The following is a 20,739-nucleotide window of genomic DNA, read 5'->3' on the forward strand; positions in this document are numbered from 1 at the left end:
AAGCAGACAAGTTCAACGAAAGTGTCAATTTATGCACCATGTTTTTGTTTCTTGATGACACTAAAATTTCAGAAAGAGTTAACCAGGTTAACTTCTTATTAACCCACTACGCCACAGTACTAAGCGACTCGTATATTCTGTATCAGCACATAAAGACCGAAAGTGTACGCTTGAAAGTAGTATTACTAGACACCGAGTGGAATCCAGGAGAAGGCAAGAATAGCAGGGGCCGGCAGGAAGTTGGGTGGGCGGATGAGATTAAGAAGTTTGCCGGGATACGGTGGCCACAACTGGCGAAGGCCCGGATTAATTGGACAGAAATGGAAGAGGCCTTCGCACTGCAGTGGGCGTAGTCAGGCTGATGATGATGATGATGACAATGAGGGTTGTGTATAAGCTCCGCAAAAAAATTTCGCTCCCTTCACACCTGGCCGCGCACCGGGTAACAACAGTCGTTAACACTGTGTCCAAATGACATTATCTGAATCCGCTTTAAGCTTAGCATCTGATTTGTACGTGAAAAAAAACTACAGCTCTAGTTACGATGACAGGAGTGTGATATACCTGCTTGAGTACTTAACGTGTCAGTTAAGTGAGACTTTGCGCATTTCACAGACAGTGTTTAGAATCAGCTTTCAAAGCAAAACGGTGTAGCATAAACGGCCTTACAGCGACCGCAGGACGACAGGACACGGATGAACGCAATTCCTGCAACTGTCATTTTTTCATAATGTCTTCGTGATCTCTATAATCCTCCCGCTTATGATGTAAAAAAAGTTCTAGTTCATTACGAAGATAAATATATCTACTTTCCAGATCTGTGCGTTGTTAAGAGCAAGGTTTGTTAGTACCAGAAGAGAGTGCAAAAAAAAAAAATCTGGTGCAGTTTAGCTCTAGTTAAACCTGGTTGGTTGCGAAAGCCTCTCCTCCTCCTCTCTTCCTCCGCTTTTCAAGACGTTCGGCCCGTTGTGCTTCGTTTCCTCGGCACGTCTTCTTCTCTTAGCTTCAGTCCGTGTAGCACGGTTGGATCACATTCTGAACTTCAAGTGGCTTGCTTAGCTGCTTCTGATTCTCGTCGTTATCGCAAATGTTCTCGTTGTTCCTCTGTTTCGTGCGTACGTTGTTTCCGCTTGGCTTCATTCCGTTTAACTTGCCTAATACCAGCTTTTCAACTCGATACTGCTCGTTTAGCTGCTTCGGCTTCTCGTCGTTTCTGCAGTCGTTCTTCTCGTTGTTCTTCGGTTTCTTGGGCACGTTGTAACCTCTTTCTTGCATTCTTCCTAGCTTGCTTGGCTGTCGCCTTGGAGTTAAACTGTTCAGAAGCAGTAGAGCAACAAGATTCAGATATAGACTCTTCGTCGGTGACTTCCATGGCGAGACTCCTCGAGGAGCGCGGCACGACCGGCTGGCGGCGGTGGTGAGAGCAAGCTGACGTCACGCGTCTCCATAGCAATGAAGAGGCTGACGTCACACCATCTGTTAGGTGCGGCGGCAGCTCCTCGAGGAGCAGGGGGTCCACAGACTATGCGACGAGCTGTTACACCTGGCGTAGTATTGCTTTCGCAAGAGAAATTGGCTGTGGTTTGTCCAATGGCCATCCTGAGTAGAACTGCGGAAGCAACGGATCGGCAATCGCAGCGGCGGCGGCATCTCAGGAGCACTTTCACTGTCTAAAGTGCTTAGATGGGAAAGCGTTTGCTGCACCACTTTGACTTCCTCTGTAGCACTGGTGACGTCACCACTGGATGGCGGCGCACACAATTAAGCAGTAATTATTAAGTAATATCAAATTACTAATTAATGACTATTTACTGAATAATTACTAAATACTAATTAGCTGCTAATTAATTACGCTTAAGCTTCACCTTTAGGAGTGGAACGCGAAGCATGTTGTAGCGCTGCTAGGGAGTCCACGAAACGCCACCACCCGTTCGGCGCGATGCCTTGCCCTTTGAACGCAACGCTTTTTGAGGAAAGGAAATGGCGCAGTAATTCTCGGTCATCTCGTCGACACCTGAACGGAACCGTACAGGAAGGGAGGAAGTGGCAGTACAAGAAGAAAGAGAAAGAGAGGCCGTAATGAAGAAAATTAAAATTGTATTTGAGCAAAGGAAATTACACAGTAACTGTCTCCAACTTCCTCCTCTCGCATGCGCAGTTGGGGCTCTCCGGGGCTCCGCGAAATCGCTCACACCTAGCGTAGTGTTTCTTCCCCGACAAAAGTGGTGCACAAATTTATACTTTTGTTGGTGTTGCGAGCTTCGCAGGACGACTTTGAAAGAAATCAATAGCACAGCGAGCGTTCCAGATGAAATCAGGAGGATCACTGAGATCAGTCCGATTCCAAAAAACATGCATCCAGATATACATAAGGCGAGAAGAGAGGCATGATCCGAATTCCACGAAAGAAGCTTCGCCAGGGCGAAAGACGTATTATACGTTGACGCAACAACATACAGACACCGACACGGCTCGGTAGCCAGCGTGGTTGATCACCAGCTCAGGGAAATCAACTGCGCTTCGATAAAAACCAACAACATCCTCGAGGCTGAGGAAGCAGCACTTGCACTCGCCATCACCCAGCAGAGAGACGAGCCCCATGCACACATCATTGCAGACTCTCAAGAGGCGTGCAGAGGTACAGCAGTGGACGCATATCCAGTGCAGCCATTCACATACTCAAGGCGAGGACAATCACCTTTACGAGATGCTTCATCACGTGGACACCAGGCCATGAGGCTGTCAAAGGGAACCAATGTGCGGACGCCAATGCCCGAGCATACGCCAACCGGGAGGCGCGCACAGAAGGGGAACTGGACGCAGTCACTAGACGGTATGGAGCCATCTTAGGACACCAACGAGCCCTCCGGAGGACCTACCCTCCTCCCCACAAAGACCTTAGTAGAGAGCAGTCGGTTGACTGGAGACAACTGCAGACTAATACATACCCCAATCTCAGTTTACTCAGAAAAAAATATCATTCCACATATGACAAGAAATGCCCGCTATGCGGTGAACACCCAACGCTTTACCACGTTACATGGGCCTGTCAGAAAATGCAGGCAGCGCCGATAAACAACACACCAACACCGGAGCAATGGGAGGCTGCGCTGTCCAGCTCGAAGCCTGAAGAACAGCTCAAGCTGATCGACAGGGCTCGCAAGACTGCAGAGGCCGCTGGGGCCCTGGACTGAGGGCTCCACCTACGCTGCGAGAAAGAACCCTTGTAGTACAATAAAGTTTTTCATTTCATTTCATTTCATTTTGGGAAAACTACTGAGGGCTGCTTGTGCAGTGCTTAAACCCAATGTTCGTCTAGGTGCACTGAAAGCGCTTTCTATCTCCAGTGGATAGTTATTTAGAACCGGCAATCTCAAAATGGCCCAAAGTGACATACAATGAGGGATATAAATGCTTAATAGCTTCCCGTATAATCTACAAAACACAACAATATTAAGCACATTTGTGGAATGGGCTTGTTTCGTCAAATGTGCGAAATGTATTCGAGCTCCATTTAGCAGTTCTTTAATTTTAGTTGTTCAAAGGTAACAACCTTCGGCAAACCTGCAGAGGTTAGGGCTTGTCGGCGGAAGCCACACATCAAGGCTCAGAAAGATATTCCTTAGACTCTATACTTTTGTGAAGGGCTGCACCTCGTGGTGGGCAGAAAATTTTTTTATGTGATAATAAAGATTCGAGTGATCACTAGCAGGTAGATGGGGTTATTCATTTGGGCCGTGTTGTTAACGCTTGGTACAGTATGCCTTGCATGGTCACGTCTTTATCCAGTATTAATTATTGTTGGTCATTTAGCTGGTGGCCTTCAGGACTTTGAGCAAGACCTCTATTTACTGTCCGCTCTTCCCTGAGGAAGACAAATTTCTCAGCGTTTGATTGAAGAACATATTCTCCTGAAATAGTGGGCCGCTGCGTTTTGCATTGTCAGTTATGTCTCGAAACTTCAGGCAAATTTCCTTTTCTGTTTTTGCGCACTGAACGATATTGTTGTGTTTTCTTGGGGTGCCACTATTTTTTTTCTTTCAGTGAAATAATAGGCTGTTCTCTAATATCAAAGCAAAATTTAGGCCTTTGTTTCTCCAATGAACGGCGCGGTCCATATTTGCTATCCAAATGCTTCCTATATCCGATTGTCTGCCGAATGATTGTCAGTTTGGGACAATGCAGGGAGGAGGACTTGCAGAACCCCTAGGGTCAGATTGGGAGCTAGGCGTATAGTTGCCAGCTAATTCATTCAAGCTGTTCATTCATTAAATGCACCTCTCATAGACGTTACTATGACATCAGTCATGCATATATTAGCAATTGGTGAGTACCGGTTAAAGATTTTATGCCTATAGTGTGTATAATTAATGCCAATGCGTTAAAGCGTAGTTTTGACTGCGGTGGTACTATAGGCTGTCCCTTATTTGCTCGGTGCATCTAAGTTGAGCAACCAAAGTAACAAAAGATTACTTACACTAATATTAAGCCTATGCAGAAAATTTTCGTTTGCAACTGAGAATACAACTTCTATTGACCAGCAACAGTTGTGAGGTTCAGTTTCTAGGAAGGAAGTGAAGAATCACAGTGAGTGTGCAAAGTATTCCCCGACTAGTCATGAAACAAAGTTCAAATTTTAAGGTGAGGAAAAGAGAAATAGAGAAGCCATCAATGCCAAATAGTAGCTGTGATCACAAGATGCCATGATAAGTGGTACGAAAATATGAAGCTCAAACAGCCCCATAGCGAAAGTTCTATTGCTGGCGTTGTAACTATATTGCCAAAATCAGTTTTAGAAATCACTTAAGCATTTTCTTCATGTGATCAGTAGAACATGTAAATAGCGGACTATTGGCCGGTGACTTGTATGGCCCGCTGAAATAATGGTCTCTTGGGAAAGTAAATTTGAAAACGTGAGAGAAATTCTTTAGGATTAAGTTCTCAACTAATACCTTAGGTCTAACTTTGCTGTGCACTTTGAAAGCTTTAAATACAGCGTTAGAAAAAAGAGGAAGACAAGGTTGTAATAAAGCTGTAAACAAGAGGCGTAGGCTGCGCGTATGTTCGGTTTTGTTGAGGAACGTAAAAGTGAGAAGTAATACAAAGTACACGCTCTTGAAATGTGAACGTAATCGTTGATATTATTGATAAGTTTTAAAAGATAAAATACCAGTTTTTTATATTTTTTACTTCGCCGTTTGAGTAGTTTGTCCACTTTGATTTAGAGATTGCCTTAAGCTTTCGCAAACTCTCTTTTAAAACGCGTGAAAGACAACTATTTTGAGCGTGGTAAATGCGAAAATGACATTGTGACGAAAACTCATGCATAAAGAACAGATGCTTGGTCATGAAACCATTGATACTTGAAGTAGTGATTCGATTTATGTACGGACCTTCCTTGTGGTGTACGAAAGGCCCCAGCTTAGTAATATGTCACCGCAGAAAAGTGCTTCTTCACCCAATAGACAACAAAAATAGTGTCTTCTCAAGTGAAAGCGCAGGCACCTTCGGGAATTTGAATGTTCAAATGTGTTAACTGCGTTGGTCTTAGAAATGTTAGCATTGACATTATATTGTTTCGTAGGGTTCGGGGCCCTCATTGTTGCTTGAAATGGTTCACAAGATATAGAATTTTTAAATAATACCGAAAGGTTTTGAAGTACAAGAAGCTTGCCGCATGCCTGTTGAGAATAATGATTATTTGTCCGTCCAAGCAGGCTTTGTTTTCTTTTTCTGTATAACAACATCTTGTGATATTCAATGGTTATGTGTATAGAACTAATTTTGCCTCGTGCCAGAGGCTAGACTAAAAAGTATGTGGTCTTTCGAGAAATTTGGGTGCGGTGTTCCTTTCTGGACTTTTATCAGTCTTTCATCGGACTTATGATACAACGAAGGGTATTAGAGGTTACTAAACACGCCTTAAAGATGGCGCGTTCGGCTCATGACGATAGGGATGAAAAAAAAAGTTGTTAGTCTGCTGCACTACGCCTATGAACCAACCGTTCACTTCTGCTGTTAAGAAAATCAATTGAAACGGGTGACACAAAGTCTGAAGTGAAATTTTATTTTCATTGTGTGTTGTTTAATTAGATTTCCTAATTTTAAGCTTCCTTATGCGTTACAGTGGCCGTCCTCGGTCTCCTGGTTCAAGGAAATACAAGTTTTCGAGATCGGATAAAAAAGCGCATAGATGCCATGAAAGCAAAATTGCCTGATTTGAAGAAGAAAATTTTTCGCTCCGGTCTGATAAGCCCCGTTCACGGTAACCTGGTCCCTATAGAAACGGGGGCTCTGGATGAATTATCTTTTGTGGAGCAAATACCCCTGACAGGAATGGCAGTAAGCCCGGTGTTCACTGAGACATTCCACACTGCAGAAACAGCCTTAACTTCGGGCTACCTTGAGCCAAGTTCGTATCCGACGAAAGTCAATACGGCGGAAGCGTTCGCTGAAGCAAGGTCTTTGAACGGAGGAATCAATCCAGAAGCAAGGTCCATTGTCGGATCGCGTAAAATACTTGAGGGGTCATCCATGGAAAAACACGCCGTACAAAGGAGATCTTTGGAACATTCTGCGAAGGCAACGGAAGGAGCGCCACTTTGAAGACTTGCTCTCCAGTGACGGTCGCTGCTCGAACCACTGAAGACGTCTACATGGCTATGAACCTAATAAACAAGGTGCGGCCTGCTGGCTTTCATAAAAATTTGTTTTCTTTACAATCCAATACACCAATGCTGTTTTCCTACAGCAAGCAGATTAAGAGAGGAGTGGAATGCTACAACAGTCGAGCGAAAGACAAGTGCAGTAATGACAGGACGTGCACTCAGTGCCGTAGTCTCTATCCTCTAACGAATTTGTTTTTACAGCAAAAGCTGTTTTAGGGAGCACACCACACCCGTGGCGGAAGTTTTGGCCCGTCACAGAAACGCTCGCCCTGCCTGGAAGGTACGAAGGTGAGAAAGAGAGTGGTCGGACGTCGCAGTAACCCACACCTCGACGCAGGCTTCCGCCATAAGTTAGCCGCAGTCCTTGCATTGGCCAGGCTGGGGTGTCTCCGCATCTGCCTCTAGAGAGTTCACCCCCCCCCCCCCCCCCCTCCCTGTCCGGCATTCCCGTGCTCCGCCCGCTGGTGGCTCGTATGTTTTCGCGCATTCGCTTCGGAGCACTCTACCTTAGTGTCCTGACCAGCACACCCAGGAGGGTGAATTTGGGAGGAGAATGCAATGCCTGTGAGCAGGAGTAAACTACGCGTTTTGGCCTGCGGCTGGTGGTGGTGGTGGCTAGGGAATGAGCGTTTCGCAGATGACTGGTCAGCGAGGAGTGATCAGCAGATCAGTGCACGCACCGTATTAGCATTCATTTTCACGTCAAATCCTCGTTACAATTTAATCGTTACACGATGCACTTTTTCGTGACTGCTGTCGATTAGCGCTCTGTTGGTAAACGGAGTTTCTCAGCTTTTGCGTACAGGTATATGCCATTAGAACCGATTTCGGATGTAGCATCGCTTGAAACGTTTGACTGCAATACATTGCGGCAAAATATACCTTTGTGAGGCACATGAAAAGGGTGTACACCTCAACATTCGGGTGATAACCTTTGCAACACTCGGAGCGATAGGCATATCTACACAGAGGAGCAAAATGATAGTTCCTCTACTGGACTTCAGTCGCCATTTATAGGTGGTTTATTGCTGAGGCCAAAGCCAACCAAGAATTGTGCGGCGTTCCGGACTGTGAGGGTGGTAAAATAAAATAAATATTGCTGTGAGTAGTCTCGAACTCTTGGCGGAGCGAACAGATCAGCTTCGCTGGCCACTGCACGACAGCGCTACTCTGTCGCAGTAGCCGATCGCGCCTCATGTTAAACTGCAACACACTCTTCCGCGAACAGATTAGATCAGCTTAACCCCGGTCAGAGCTTAACCTGCGTCCAATATTATCGCCAGACGTGCCGACGGCTGAGCAAAGCAAAACCTTGAGCCAACCAGGCTAAACACATGCTTTCGGACGTCTGCTCGGTTAACTATGTTAAAACCCGGTCATTTTTTTTAAGTAATAAGTGGCATTCATGTTCCGCGAAAGGTCACATAGCGTTTAAATCCAATTTTTTGTGGATGTTGCTTTCGAGTGTCCTCTCATGTCAACGTGTGGGAGGACGTCTGCCCATGGCACGAGGCCACTATTGGAACGTAATATTTTTGATAAAATTTGGAATTTCCATTTTTGGTTTTCAAAAATGGCGATTCATTCCTAAATGACCAACAACAAAAATGAAGTAACCGGCTGCTGTATCTCGCGAAACCGAGACTATAATTTCTCCAGCCGAAAAAAAAACATACTTTTTTCATTAGTATGTACTTTATTTAAATATGATTGTTAAGAATTCTAATGATCTCTTACTACGTGTCTAGTTTTATTTCTACTTCATACCTAAAATGGTCACAAAAACGACGCAAGACGTGTGGAGCACAATTGATAGTTTTGTCGGGGCACAAGCAGTGAAGTTGGGTTTGTATGAAGCATGTGTCATTTCAGAAATGGTAACAGAGGTAACATTTTCAAGCAGAATGGTATTAAATCTGGTTTCGCACAGAAAGAAAGCTTGTCCGACAGGTGTCCGACAGCGCATCTCAGTTTCCCTTTTGAGCTACTGATGGCGTAAAAAACAGGAAAAAAAAAACTGAGCTTCAGAAAGAGCAAAAGCAAAGAAAAGTAAGGCTAATGAAGAGGTGAGCTACAAATAGGGAAGATTTTAACCGCGCTCGACATTGATTTACGGCATTTGCAGTTATCCCTAATGTTCTTTCTCTTTTTCCTCCAAGCTCTCTTTTTTTGACACTTTATCTGTGTGGGAGATTGTTGTTTGAAACTTCGTAAAGTTATTTATTATATATCTATGTGTACAATGAAACACATTATGTGAAATCGCACATTGCGTCTCCTCACTTGCGAATTTTTTAAAAGATGCCTATAAAGAAACTATTGTTTTTGGTCATTTCATTAATAAAAACTATAATTGATGGTATCATAATTATTTTGGTTGATTTTGCCGCTTCTATTTCTGTGTGTATAACAGCAAAACCAATCTGACTTGTAATGAACTTCTGGCGTCACATATATAGTAGTGATTTTTAAAAAAATATATTAAACTTTGTTTGCATCTGTTTTAACGTTTTGTTTAGGCCTAAAGCAACGCCCTTCTTAAAACAGACAACTAATTTTATATTTTTGTCTGGTATTGAACATTTTTTTCTGAAAAATAGCTTCATACCCTAACGAAGTAACTCCGTAAGGGAGTTATGAAAGTGGACAGTGCTACACCAGCTCTGGCGACGAGGTAGAGCCTCCCAGCCAGCAGAAGTTTGTACTGACGAAGCGATGCTTCTGAACGCAGAGGTGTGCTAGTCGATGAAGTCGAGAGTTGGACAAAAACTCGTCTGGTTGGGGACAAACATACTGACGGTGAAGAAGGATCGGCGTTTTTTCTTCACCGTCAGAGGTGTGCTACTTTATCCAACGGTAGACCATCTCACCACCTCCATGGTTGCCGCACTCTGTTAATTTTCTTCATGGACTGTGCCATGGACTTCATGGAAGCCAAAGAGCTAGCTAAATGCGCTGCGCATGTCAAGAATGCTGAACTTTTTCACTTATACCGAAATTGGAATAATTTAATTCGGCATATTTTTCTGTTTCTTTATTCTAAAATTTATGCCGAACGATCCAGCACATGCTTATTACCCTTACGTAGGCGCGCACACTCTATGGGTTCAGTCTCTGCTGTTGAAGGGAGCGTTTCGATGGATAGCCGTCTGCTGCGCGATGTCAGTGCACGTTAAGATCTCTTTTCTAGTGAATCTAAAAACACTTAGTGGTCGAAATTATTTCGCAGCCACTCACTACGGCGCCTCTTCCTCTTCTTCCGCTCTACTTAACTCTTTCATTTCTTTCCTCACAGCGCAGTTGAGGTCGTATACGAGAAGTGAGGCAGTCACAGCGCATTTTATTTAACCGACTTACGTCGGCTAGGCTGAGTATTCTCGTGCCTTGACCTACGGCATGGATCAAGCTTGAGACTAAACCGGCGCGGATATGCGATACCGCTGTTTGATTTCACTGCATTGCGCAACACGGCATCAACGTTGTCAGTTTTGCGCTATTAAATCGGCGGCGCAGCGTCTCAGGTATCTTCATGCAGAGCGTTTACGGGCAGCGTCTCTAGCACACGCGCCCTTGAGGGGACCTGTCTCATCTTTTCGAGCGTTCACCTACCAGCTATACCTGCAGTGTTCTAGAGGCGTTTCAACCTGTTTTGTGGCGTCTTACGACCACGCTTTCCACGATGAAGAAGGCTGTACAAAGCACAGTGATCGGTGGGCTGGCCAAGGGTGCTCCAGTGACCGAGTGACCATGCGCGTGTCCGAAGATGACAAAGACAGCGCGATGAACGTGCAGTGGTTGGTGATGTAATAGGGACGCAAATTCGCGTGGGTGGCGGAGGGATCGGAGATGTTGCTTTCGCTTGAAAAACACATGGGAGAAATGACTCATTCCAGGTAGGCCTCGCATCACGAGTGTGTCAATGCATTGCTTGGGAAGCATTTTGCTTTCTTTTAGGTATTGTGAACCGGCTTCAAAGCAGCGTTTATTTAGGAGAATAAATGGAATGTGTAAAAACGGCATGAGGAGCTCATAAGAGACTGAGACAAGTGTAAAAAAAATAGAATATTTGAAAATGGAAGTTCTGAACAGCAGAAGCCTGTCATAAAAAGATAAATGGCTCGGAAAGAGTTTTTCGACAGAACTAGCCGTGGACATTTTGCTGGAGGAACGAAGTGCAGCTGCCGCATTAACCCACGTTTAAAACAATGCTGTCGTTTTTTGTTATCTCGGGGAACCTCTATTTTCTTTTAAGGCGCGGATTGTGTCAGGACAGCTGCTCGCCCCATTCTCCACTGCCTTTTATATTCCGCACTTGGCGGACTTCATTTCAATGAGTACAGTCATCTATTCAATTTGCTGGAAGTGTCCTCAAATTTTACGCTCTCTGTTTACTTGGGAGTTTTCTGCGCTGACGTAGCTTTTGTTTGTTTTATATTTTTCATCATGCCAATCGGCTTGTCAAACGGGGTAATGCAAATTTCTTGCTTTATGCGCCTCACTCATAGTTGTCAATACCACATATCGAGCAGCACAGATTCTCGTGTACCCTCTCTGCATCAGAGCGCGAAGAATACATGTAAAGTTTTGTTTTCTTTATTTCTTCAGCACAACGATTTCATGTAGTGTTTATACGCATGTAGTAGTATCAAGCTGAACAAGTAGCCAGTTATGGCAAGGCTTAAATGTAGCCATGATTAGATTGACATAAGCTTACGCTTTTGAATCTAAGTTATCTGCGCTCAACATCTTCAACGACAATGAGGTTTCAGAAACCATTTGGAACATCACCGACCTACATGGCTCTGATTACAAGTAAGTACCAATATTTTAATAACAAAGTCATCGCTTTGATACATCGTTTATTGCTTCCAATTATGGGATTTATATTAACTGGTAAAATGATCGGACAGACGTTACGCTGTAGCGTTGAAAAGTGCTCATCTTGCCAGGCTATATTTTCACGGCGCGCGCACTAGTTGCCGAATGCTGAGAATTTTAAATATATATACCGAGAATGCCTCTATCTGACCTCAAAAAATTGCATAATAGAAACAGAACCCTGCTGCTAGATAAAAGCGAAAGTTATTAACACTGTTGACATATTAAACCATGGTATGCCCGAGGACCTCATTTAACATTGGTTAATTATATAGGTGGGTGATGTACAATGCGCTTATTTATTTTCACCTGTCTTGTTTCTTCACTCGCGAAAGGAAAATTAAAGGAATAAAGGCACTTTGGAGAGTTACGCGTGTACTTGAATTATGTTCTAAATTTTATTTTTTTTGAGTGCAGAGTAAGAATGTCATATGTATTTTCCGGCAAGCTCGAAAAGAACAAAGCAGAAAATATTGTGGAGCTAATATAAAATTTACGCTGCCTCGCTTCCCCAGTGGAAAACTTTTGGCCAGATCGTCGTTACAGCGATTCTTTTGCAAAGGCGATGGCTTGTAACACATAACAATAACAGATGCGAACATCGAAACTCTCATAGTTTTCTCATCAGCGTGCACATTGTTTTTCATTTGAAAGCTTCGCCTACCATGAAGAAAAGCATTCTGACAGCATTTCAGCGGACACCATTCTCTTCGCTAGCAAATGTTTCACTCTCAAAACACATCATTAACGCACTCTTGATGAGAGAGAATCAGCGAAAATTATAAACGTAGCACTTTCTTTTTCGCACCGAAGAAGAATTCTGAAGAAATATAAATGGCATTGGGAAATGATGCCTGCAGAGCTTTAGCTCCGTGGTTGATCCGCGCTCACAGAGCCGGCCTACTACTGCTGAGTCCCGCAGATAAAAGGCGGAATATATGAGAAGCTCGTCGAGCTGAATCAATGCAGACACTTGATGATTATTAGGATTGTAGGATTGTGGCTTCCAAATAGGTAGTTGTATTTATGCCAAAATAAAGCACGATAAGGGTTCTTACAACTAGCTGGCTGTCCAGTAGAGGGAGACCAAGCACGCATTACCACCTAAAAGCATGCATTTCAGTTCGCAAAAACAGTCTTTCAAACTGTATACATTTGAACGTCGTATGCAACCATCACTAAAACCAAACTGGTTTTAGTGATGCACATTTGGGGAATGATTGTGCGCATACTTAAGCCGATTAACAATGAGCTGGATCTTTGAAAGAGGGGAACACTTAGTTGACGCTGTGCTTAAATATTTTAAACGAAAATGAAGGCATAGTCGCAGTTGTGCCTTCGCAGATGATGAAAAAATGCAAACCTTTGTGACAGAAGTTTAAAACCCAAGCATGCTCGCACAGCGCGTAGATGACATAGGGAGAACAGATACGGACGAAAACAAAAAGATGATTTGATTTATGGGGATTTAACATCCCAAAGCGACTCAGGCTATGAGGGACGCTGTCGTGAACAGCTCTGGAAATTTCGACCACCTGGGGTTCTTCAACATGCACTGACATCGCACAGTACACAGGCCTCTAGAATTTCGCCTGTGTACCGTGCGATGTCAGTGCATGTTGAAGAACCCCAGGTGGTCGAAATTTCCGGAGCCCTTGCTTGCGGCGTCTCTTATACCCTGAGTCGCTTTGGGACGAAAACCGCATAAACCAAACCAAACCAAACCAAACCAATCCTCTCGGGTAGGGTTGGGGATAGGCGGAAGGTGCAGGGTTGATTGGAATGCTCACACAATGTGGAAAATGTCCGAAGAGTTTCTTCACAGTGTGCGCCCGGGGTGGAAATATTTTAGAAGTGCCGGGTACAGAACTGTTTTAGAATAGAGGCGAAGAAGAAAATGCTCCGCCACTTTGGTGAGGCCCTTACAGGGCTTAGGAAAGATTGCATGGCCGAACTGGTAATGTTTGGTGATTTCCTTAAAGGTAAAAGCCGGATTGGGGTCGGAGTGCGCATCGAGGGGAGTCGAGGGCGATGCCCGGTGAAGCGGTTTTGTTCTCTATTCAGCAATTGGAACGGCTACTTTGTGTAGGCTACGGCTGTTGATGAGGATGATGATGTCTTCAGGCTTAATGGCACATACTCCCGACGAGAGATTAACCAGGGCGCAGGGTACCTTGGGGGATTCCCCTAAACATTGGACCAACACTGTTCCCACTTCGAGTTATTGACCAATTCACTCTCGCCCTACCTTAAGCTTGCCGTCCCGGTTAGCTCAATTGTTGAGCGACTGCTCCGGTGAAGTGGTGGTCCCGGGTTCGAACCCCGGACCAGGACGAATTTTTCTTTAACTACGAAGTTTCTGGGAAAGCTGTATAGCTTTCCTTTGTAGCCGTATGGCTGCGCTCGGGTGGATGCCAATGAGTAATTGCTCCCTTATTACAAATCTACTCCACCTTGGGGGATTCCCCTAAACATTTGACAAATACAAGCGCACTCATTCTGACTTTATGAAGTGTTTTTTTTTTTTTCTCGTTGCGTGCTTATGGAGACAGGCGCATGTATGCACGTCATTCAACGGGGGAAGCTTTTGGAACGCGTCGTCTTCCATGTTTTCTGCGCAATTCAAAGGCTGATGTATTGTATGCTTTGAGATATGCTGAAAAGTACGATTAGTGTCATTGCATGTACCACTGCTTTCAATTTGATTAATTCAGAAAAAACTTTCCCAGTGCCGATCACCACGCATGTAGACCGATGGCACCGACACAGAAGAGAGCATTTTAGTGCCTTTTATTCCAGTGCTCTTCCTCTACGGTAAAACTGTAGCATACACATGCGATACGCTGCTAAATTGGCATTAACGATACACGTGCTTCCGTGAGCAAAAAAAAGTTCGACGTTTAAACAGCGCTAGTTTGTGTTACTCTTTCGTCTCGTGTCCCGTTCTTGTTGCGTTGTAAGCAAAAAGTGTGCTTGCATTCATTGCCTACACTCTAAGCTTTAATACACCTATTTGGGAGTGTAAAGGAGTAAGCTGTCTTCTAGCACACTCCTTCTTTTAAAGGGTGTACGCTAGAGGACAACTTTACTCATTTTTTACTCCTGCCTTTTTTGAGTGTACAGTGGCGAACACGCGGTAATCGACAGCACAGCGCGCCGCTTGATGAGCAATGCGTTCGCGATATTTCGCTGAGATGGGATGTTGAATGAAAGACATTAGAACGTGACTGCTTCTCGCATGCTTTAGAAGATCCCTGGAGGCTCACGAATACACTTGCCGAGAGCACCTAACGCCCCGAAAGCACGCAGTCTGTCGCCATCGCCGTTTCATACGTACGTGAGGGCAAGCAGTAGTTTGTTCTGCACTTTGCGGCTGCCCTCAAGAGCTTCACGTAGCACCCTTCATACATATGGAGAGCATTTTTACCGTACGCGTCTCTTGCAACGGGATGCAGATGCAAGCTATGCAGCTGTGGGCCCGTGCCTTTAAAAGAAAGATAGGTTAAGGCAGCCTGCAAGCTTTGCACTATACGACCATGACGGTTGTCTAGGCCGAAGGGCTAGCTAGATCGGGTTTCCGGCAGCATTTCCGGTCATTGGAAGTAGCGCCTGTGATTGGTCGAAGATCTGCACAACCCATATGCCATTTCCATGACGTAGCTGTTTTCATTTATTGCGGGCGGTTTGAATGTCGAAGGTTTTTGGACTTTTATTTGGGATCTGCTAAGCAAAGTGGCCACCTTTCCGCACAGAAAAAAACGTTAGTGTTCCCGGGAAACAACCTTCCCGTCTTGCTTAGTTTGATATTTCTCGTTAGTGTCCCTTTAAAGGCGAAGGCATAGTTTCCGCATAGAACGCCTATAACGTTTACGCCAATACGGAGTAACGTAGCAATGGAGCGCACGGCTACAATTATTTCAAATATGCCTTGTCAACTCTCTCGCAGCTAGAATTTGACGAGGCTGCGTGCATTCGTCGATAAAAAAATGAACGGAAGCCAGGACCTAAGGGCACAAACAGCTGGTTCAGGCAGTATAACGTAAAATTTGGTTATCTTACAAAAAATACGACTCGGATGCGATTGAAGTTAAGGCGTTGCCCACCTAGCGGAAAACGTGCGGGTTCGACTTGTTTATTACAGGTCAGTTGACGATTCATGTAATATTACGTATGTCAACAGCACTCAAGATTTGCGAGCTGGCTTCGTTGCAGCTGGTTGAAGGGTAACTGATGTTTCTTTTCGTGCGTCATTTGCCTACCTATAGTTACCTTTTATTTTATAAAAAAAAGAAGTCGGTGGCCAGTGTCTGCGTCGTATTTCTTTACGTGTCTCGTATCGTAGGGTTGCAGCGATATGTTTTTATTTTCATTTATTTATTGATACATACTGTCAATCCCATACGGGATTTTAACAGGAAAGGCATAAGTTGAACAATCTTATTAAAATAAGCACAATAAAGCAAGCTAGCATAATACAAAGGCAAACACACAGCGTTGTGAGAGTAAGATGCTTAGCAAAGAACTCAAGAATAGATGTAAAAGGTTACAAACTTTCAAATACACGGAACAACAGCGGGAAGGAAGCACTTTAGAGAAAACGGACATAGTAAGCCAATGATTCAATTTTTTGAAAATAACAGGTAAAAATGGAAGGAAATGGACCGGAGGAGCATATAATAACACGCATACAATGAGCGTCATCTGCGGCTGCCTGGAAGGCGGGTACATATTCCAGAAAACTTCAAGACACAGCTGCATTTATTTCATATGCAACTGGCTTTCAACGATGGCTGCAAAGGTATTTAATGAGCACCTCGTGATGGTTGGGTCAAGACAATTCGATTCGCGTATGGTTAGCATATTCCAGGTTGACCTCTCCTGTATTCATTAAAGTCTCTCTCTTGAGTGTTTAAAGCAGTTGGTACGGAAAGTGTACTCGTTTAATGTATGGGAATGCTTATGGTGCATAAACCTGGTGTATGTAAAGGATACATCTATATATAGAGAGAGGTGTCAATATGCAGCTGATTATTGAGTAGCTGGTGCATGAATCTAATACATTGGAAGATAAATTCCTGAAACGTGCGCAAAATTCTGTTGATCAAGTATGCTGGTGCAGTCAGCGTTATAAAAATCAGGGTACAAATTTTTTGTTTGAGACGAGACTACGGTATCATGGACGGGAACATTGCATAAACCAATTTGTGATAAGATATCTTATCTAGGGTTTCAGTTAGGGCTTAGTCAGCAGAAAAATGATCACTGAGAAATATTATTTTAACGGTGATCGATGCAGATCCCTGTGATCTTGTGGGTTGATTAAGTACTTGCGATAGCTTTAGCATGAAACCAATGATAATTTCAATGATAATGTTCAACAAAGTATGGGCCGATTATCTCCCGAACTGGCTTATGCATATCGCATGTAGTTCGCACTGTCGAGTTTCTTTCTGTGAGCGCCAGATTGGACCGTGTGCAGAACTTAATCCAAGCAGAGGACAAAGCACTCAGGGTCTTCCGGGATTTAGCAGATTAATCAAGCGCTGCAGGATGTTGAAACACTTCAACGAATTGCTGTCGAACCACTGATTCCATGTACGTCTGGGCTGAAGCCTTTCGAGCAAATTATTTAGGACAAAAATCCCCACTGCGTTGTATTTTGGCTGTACATTCTTTTACGTAAACAAATTCTAAAGCCAAATTATTCCCATAGACTTGTCAGACTGTTTGAAATGCCCATTGCTACACTGAGGGCCTGGTATAAGGCTGGCAGTACATGAAAAATAAAAAAAAAACGCCAGCCCTAGAAACTTTTAAGCATTCATATGGCTCAGTGGTCAATGGTGCTCGGCTGCTGACCCGAAAGACGGGGATTCGATCCCGGCCGTGGAGGTTGAAGTTCTTTGGAGGAGAAATTCTAGAGGCCCGTGTACTGTGCGATGTCAGTGCACGTAAAAGAACCCCAGGTGGTCGAAATTACCGGAGCCCTCCACTACGGCGTCTCTCAAAGCCTTAGTAGCTTTGGGACGCTAAACCCCATAAACCAAACCAAACCCATATATTTCGTCAATGTTGGCAACCTTCCCATAACGTGCATGTCTTTCAATGTGCCAACTAGCCAGAAACACGTACTGCTGACAATAAGTAATCTATCGACATTTTAGCTAATTGCCTCCATATGCCTTCATATGAAAATAGCATGGCTGTCTAAAGCTTTGAAGCTGCACCGAATGTGAGTAATTTTAACTACGCTAGGCTCCAAAAAAATAAGGCAGTTGCATATTTTATTTCCTCTATTATTACGTAATCCCCGGCAAACTTACTCCCGATGAGCTGAAAATAACACCATAAAATATAGACTCGAAAGTACGATTCAGCATTCGCATCTAGGCTCCTCTAGTATTTCATAGACAGGTTTCGATTGTGGTTGTCAGGGCGCCATTATCGGGCGATTACTACTGATGCAGCAAAATACATGCGAGACGTTGTGCCCTCTTGGACGGGGTGTTCACCATAGTACAGCAAACGTTGATTGCATATTGTCTGAAAAGTCCTAAAAAATTAAATATTTTCCTCGCGTTTGCAGTTGCCACAGTAGCCTCCCTGGACTTCGCAGTAGCAAGAGCGGCATTCTCGTTCGGAAGAAGTTTGTTTGGCGGAAATGATGGAGCGAGCATAGGACTGCCAGGGACAAATACTGGTGGAGCTGTGAGGAGTGGTGAAGGTGGAATCACAGGCACTGTGACGGGAAGACGCACGATACAAACATCTAGTAGTGTTGTAGGTGGACTCACAGGAACCCTGACGGGCAGGCACAGGGTACAAACAGCTCGAAATGTTTCAGGTGGCCTGAGAAGGTCACTGACGGTAAGCCGCACGGTACAAGCATCAAGAAATGTTCTGGCTAACCTCACAGCAGTTCGGACGGGAAGACGCAGGGCAGAAACATCTGTAGATGTTATAGATGGTCTCACAGGCACCCTGACGGGAAGTCACAGGGTACAAGCATCTAGAAATATTTCAGGTGGCCTCAGTGGAGCACTGACGGGAAGCCTCTCTGTAAAAACATCTGGTAGCCTTCTTGGTGGTCTCATAGGGACCCTGACGGGTCGCCGCAGGGTACAAGCATCTGGAGATGTTTCAGGTGGCTTGAGAGGATCTCTGACCGGAAGCCGCATGGTAGAAGCGTCAAGAAACGTTTTGGGTGGCCTCAAAGTAGCTCGGACGGCAAGACGCATGGTAAAAACAACTGGAAGTGCTCTAGGTGGTCTCATAGGTGCCCTGACAGGAAGCCGCATGGTACGAAGATCTGGAAGTGTTCTAGGTAGACTCACAGGAGCTCTCACAGGAAGCCCCGCAGTACAAGCATCTAGAAACGTTTCAGGTGGCCTCAGTGGAGCACTGACGGGAAGCCTCTCAGTAAAAACATCTGGTAGTATTCTAGGTGGCCTCAGAGGAATTCTGACGGGTAGCCGTACGGTAGAAACTTCTGCGAATGTTTCAGGTGGCCTCACAGGAGCCCTGACGGCAAGCCGCACGGTACAAACAACTGAGAATCAAATCACGAAGGAAACGGACGTGGCTGAAGAACGCGCTCAAAGTGCCGAAGTGCCGGTGGAAAGGTCCGCTGAAAGTTCCAAAACCGGAGAAATGCACGAAGCAGTACGACGACGTTTATTAGGAAAGCGCATCGCCGAAGAGAGATAGATCCCTTGTGGTACCTCTGAAGGTCGTAATGGGATTCTTGGGCCACGGACCAACGGAGCAGCGAGCCTGGTACCATGCATTCATGCGGCTATTCCGGAGTCGCAAGCGAACGGTCATGGAAAAGATTACGAGCTTAGTTCTGCCATCTCTCCCATTTCGGTGCTTTAGAATTTCGAACAGAAGCCCGCTGGACAGGTTTCGAAACTTCTTTCAAGGTTGACGCGGAATGCCTATTCTGAGACGTCGGTGCGGCGACGTGTGCCGTATCTCTGGATTGCATGCTTGCAAATAAAAGCACTGTTGTTGTGCTGCCTACTTTTGTACTACTCTATTGGCTGGTCAGTATACATTCACAATCGGGCGACAGACTTTACTATGGGACAAGGATGCTGAAACTATAGCGTTAAGGCTCCAGTTGTGCCGAAAATTTGCCGTCGGCGTTGTCGTCGGCGTTGTGAGCGATAAATAGGGTGGCGTAGGGCTGACAAGGTGGTCGCAGAAGCAACCTGGGTAGGTTTCCTACGTGACGCGACCTTGCGGCTTCATCACAACCTGCACACTGGATTGGGAGAAAACTAGCCACCCCAGTGGCAGTTAAATTAATCATTGATCCCGTGAGGTTGTTTGGGAAGAGCAACTTTGGCCGCACAATACCCACTGGTGGGTCAAGATATGCGCCACTACACTCTGAACAGAAAGAAGTAAAAAGGAAGTAAAGTTGTCCTCTTGCGCACGCCCTTTGAAAAAGTACACTAGAAGACAGCTTACCTTATTTTCACTCCCATGTAGGTGTATTCGGGTTTAGAGTGTAAAGCACAAGACATGAGCCACTAGTGCCATTGCACATATCTTAACCGCCGCACCACTGCGCAAGAAGTGGTGTGAGGGGCATATTAATGCAAAGTTGGGAATGCGCATAAAATAGAGAACATCGCTCGCACGCATTGTTCTTCGCAATATACGAAATACCAATTCTGTTCGGATAAATGAGAAAGCGAAGAAAAGACTATGCGCAGCGAACTACTAGCATTCACATGCCATCGACTGGGCATTCTAATCAAAGTCACTAGTGAAGAATGCCTCCAGGTCAGCCTGACGCTTGTCGACCATCTCCTTCCAGGACTTGGTTGCACGAGCCTGAGTGCGTTGCTCGAGCCTGAGTGCGTTTCGTAGCGCTGGACGGCTGCCATCAAGAGAAGGCGGTTTTTGATTTTATTACAGAGCCCGCTGATAGTCAGTGTCTGCGTCGTATTTCTCTCTGCGCCTTGCATGCGTCGCGTTGCAAAGCCATGTTGAACAACATATTCGTAGCAAATCTCGGCACCTGGACTCTACACGCAATATGTCTAGTTCTAACCTCGAGATCAGTTCTGTGAGAGCCGAATTGGACCGCGTACGGAATTTAATGTAAGAAGAGGGCGGAGCACTTGGTGTGATATGTATGACTTCAAACAGAATCTAGTCGCGCAAAAGTAACAGAAGAGCT

The 20,739-nt window shown here is 44.9% G+C and overlaps 1 protein-coding gene across 1 annotated transcript; it reads left to right on the forward strand.

Moving 5' to 3' along the window:
- Window positions 1-11,425: 11,425 nt before the first annotated feature.
- On the forward strand, window positions 11,426-19,253 carry LOC149331275 (uncharacterized). The gene is made up of 2 exons (XM_089555935.1): window positions 11,426-11,480; window positions 18,133-19,253. The coding sequence occupies exons 1-2, from the start codon at window positions 11,426-11,428 to the stop codon at window positions 19,251-19,253; spliced, it is 1,176 nt and encodes a 391-aa protein (XP_089412061.1).
- Window positions 19,254-20,739: the final 1,486 nt, after the last annotated feature.

The sequence above is a fragment of the Amblyomma mixtum genome, chromosome 8 (assembly GCF_055824585.1).
Source record: "Amblyomma mixtum isolate Tamu chromosome 8, ASM5582458v1, whole genome shotgun sequence".
NCBI lineage: Eukaryota > Metazoa > Arthropoda > Arachnida > Ixodida > Ixodidae > Amblyomma > Amblyomma mixtum.

Coding starts and splice junctions, on each gene's coding strand:
- LOC149331275 (XM_089555935.1), top strand. CDS start 11,426: ATGAGGTTTCAGAAACCATTTGGAACATCACCGACCTACATGGCTCTG. Junction 11,481..18,132: donor CTACATGGCTCTGATTACAA/GTAAGTACCAAT, acceptor TCGCGTTTGCAG/TTGCCACAGTAGCCTCCCTG.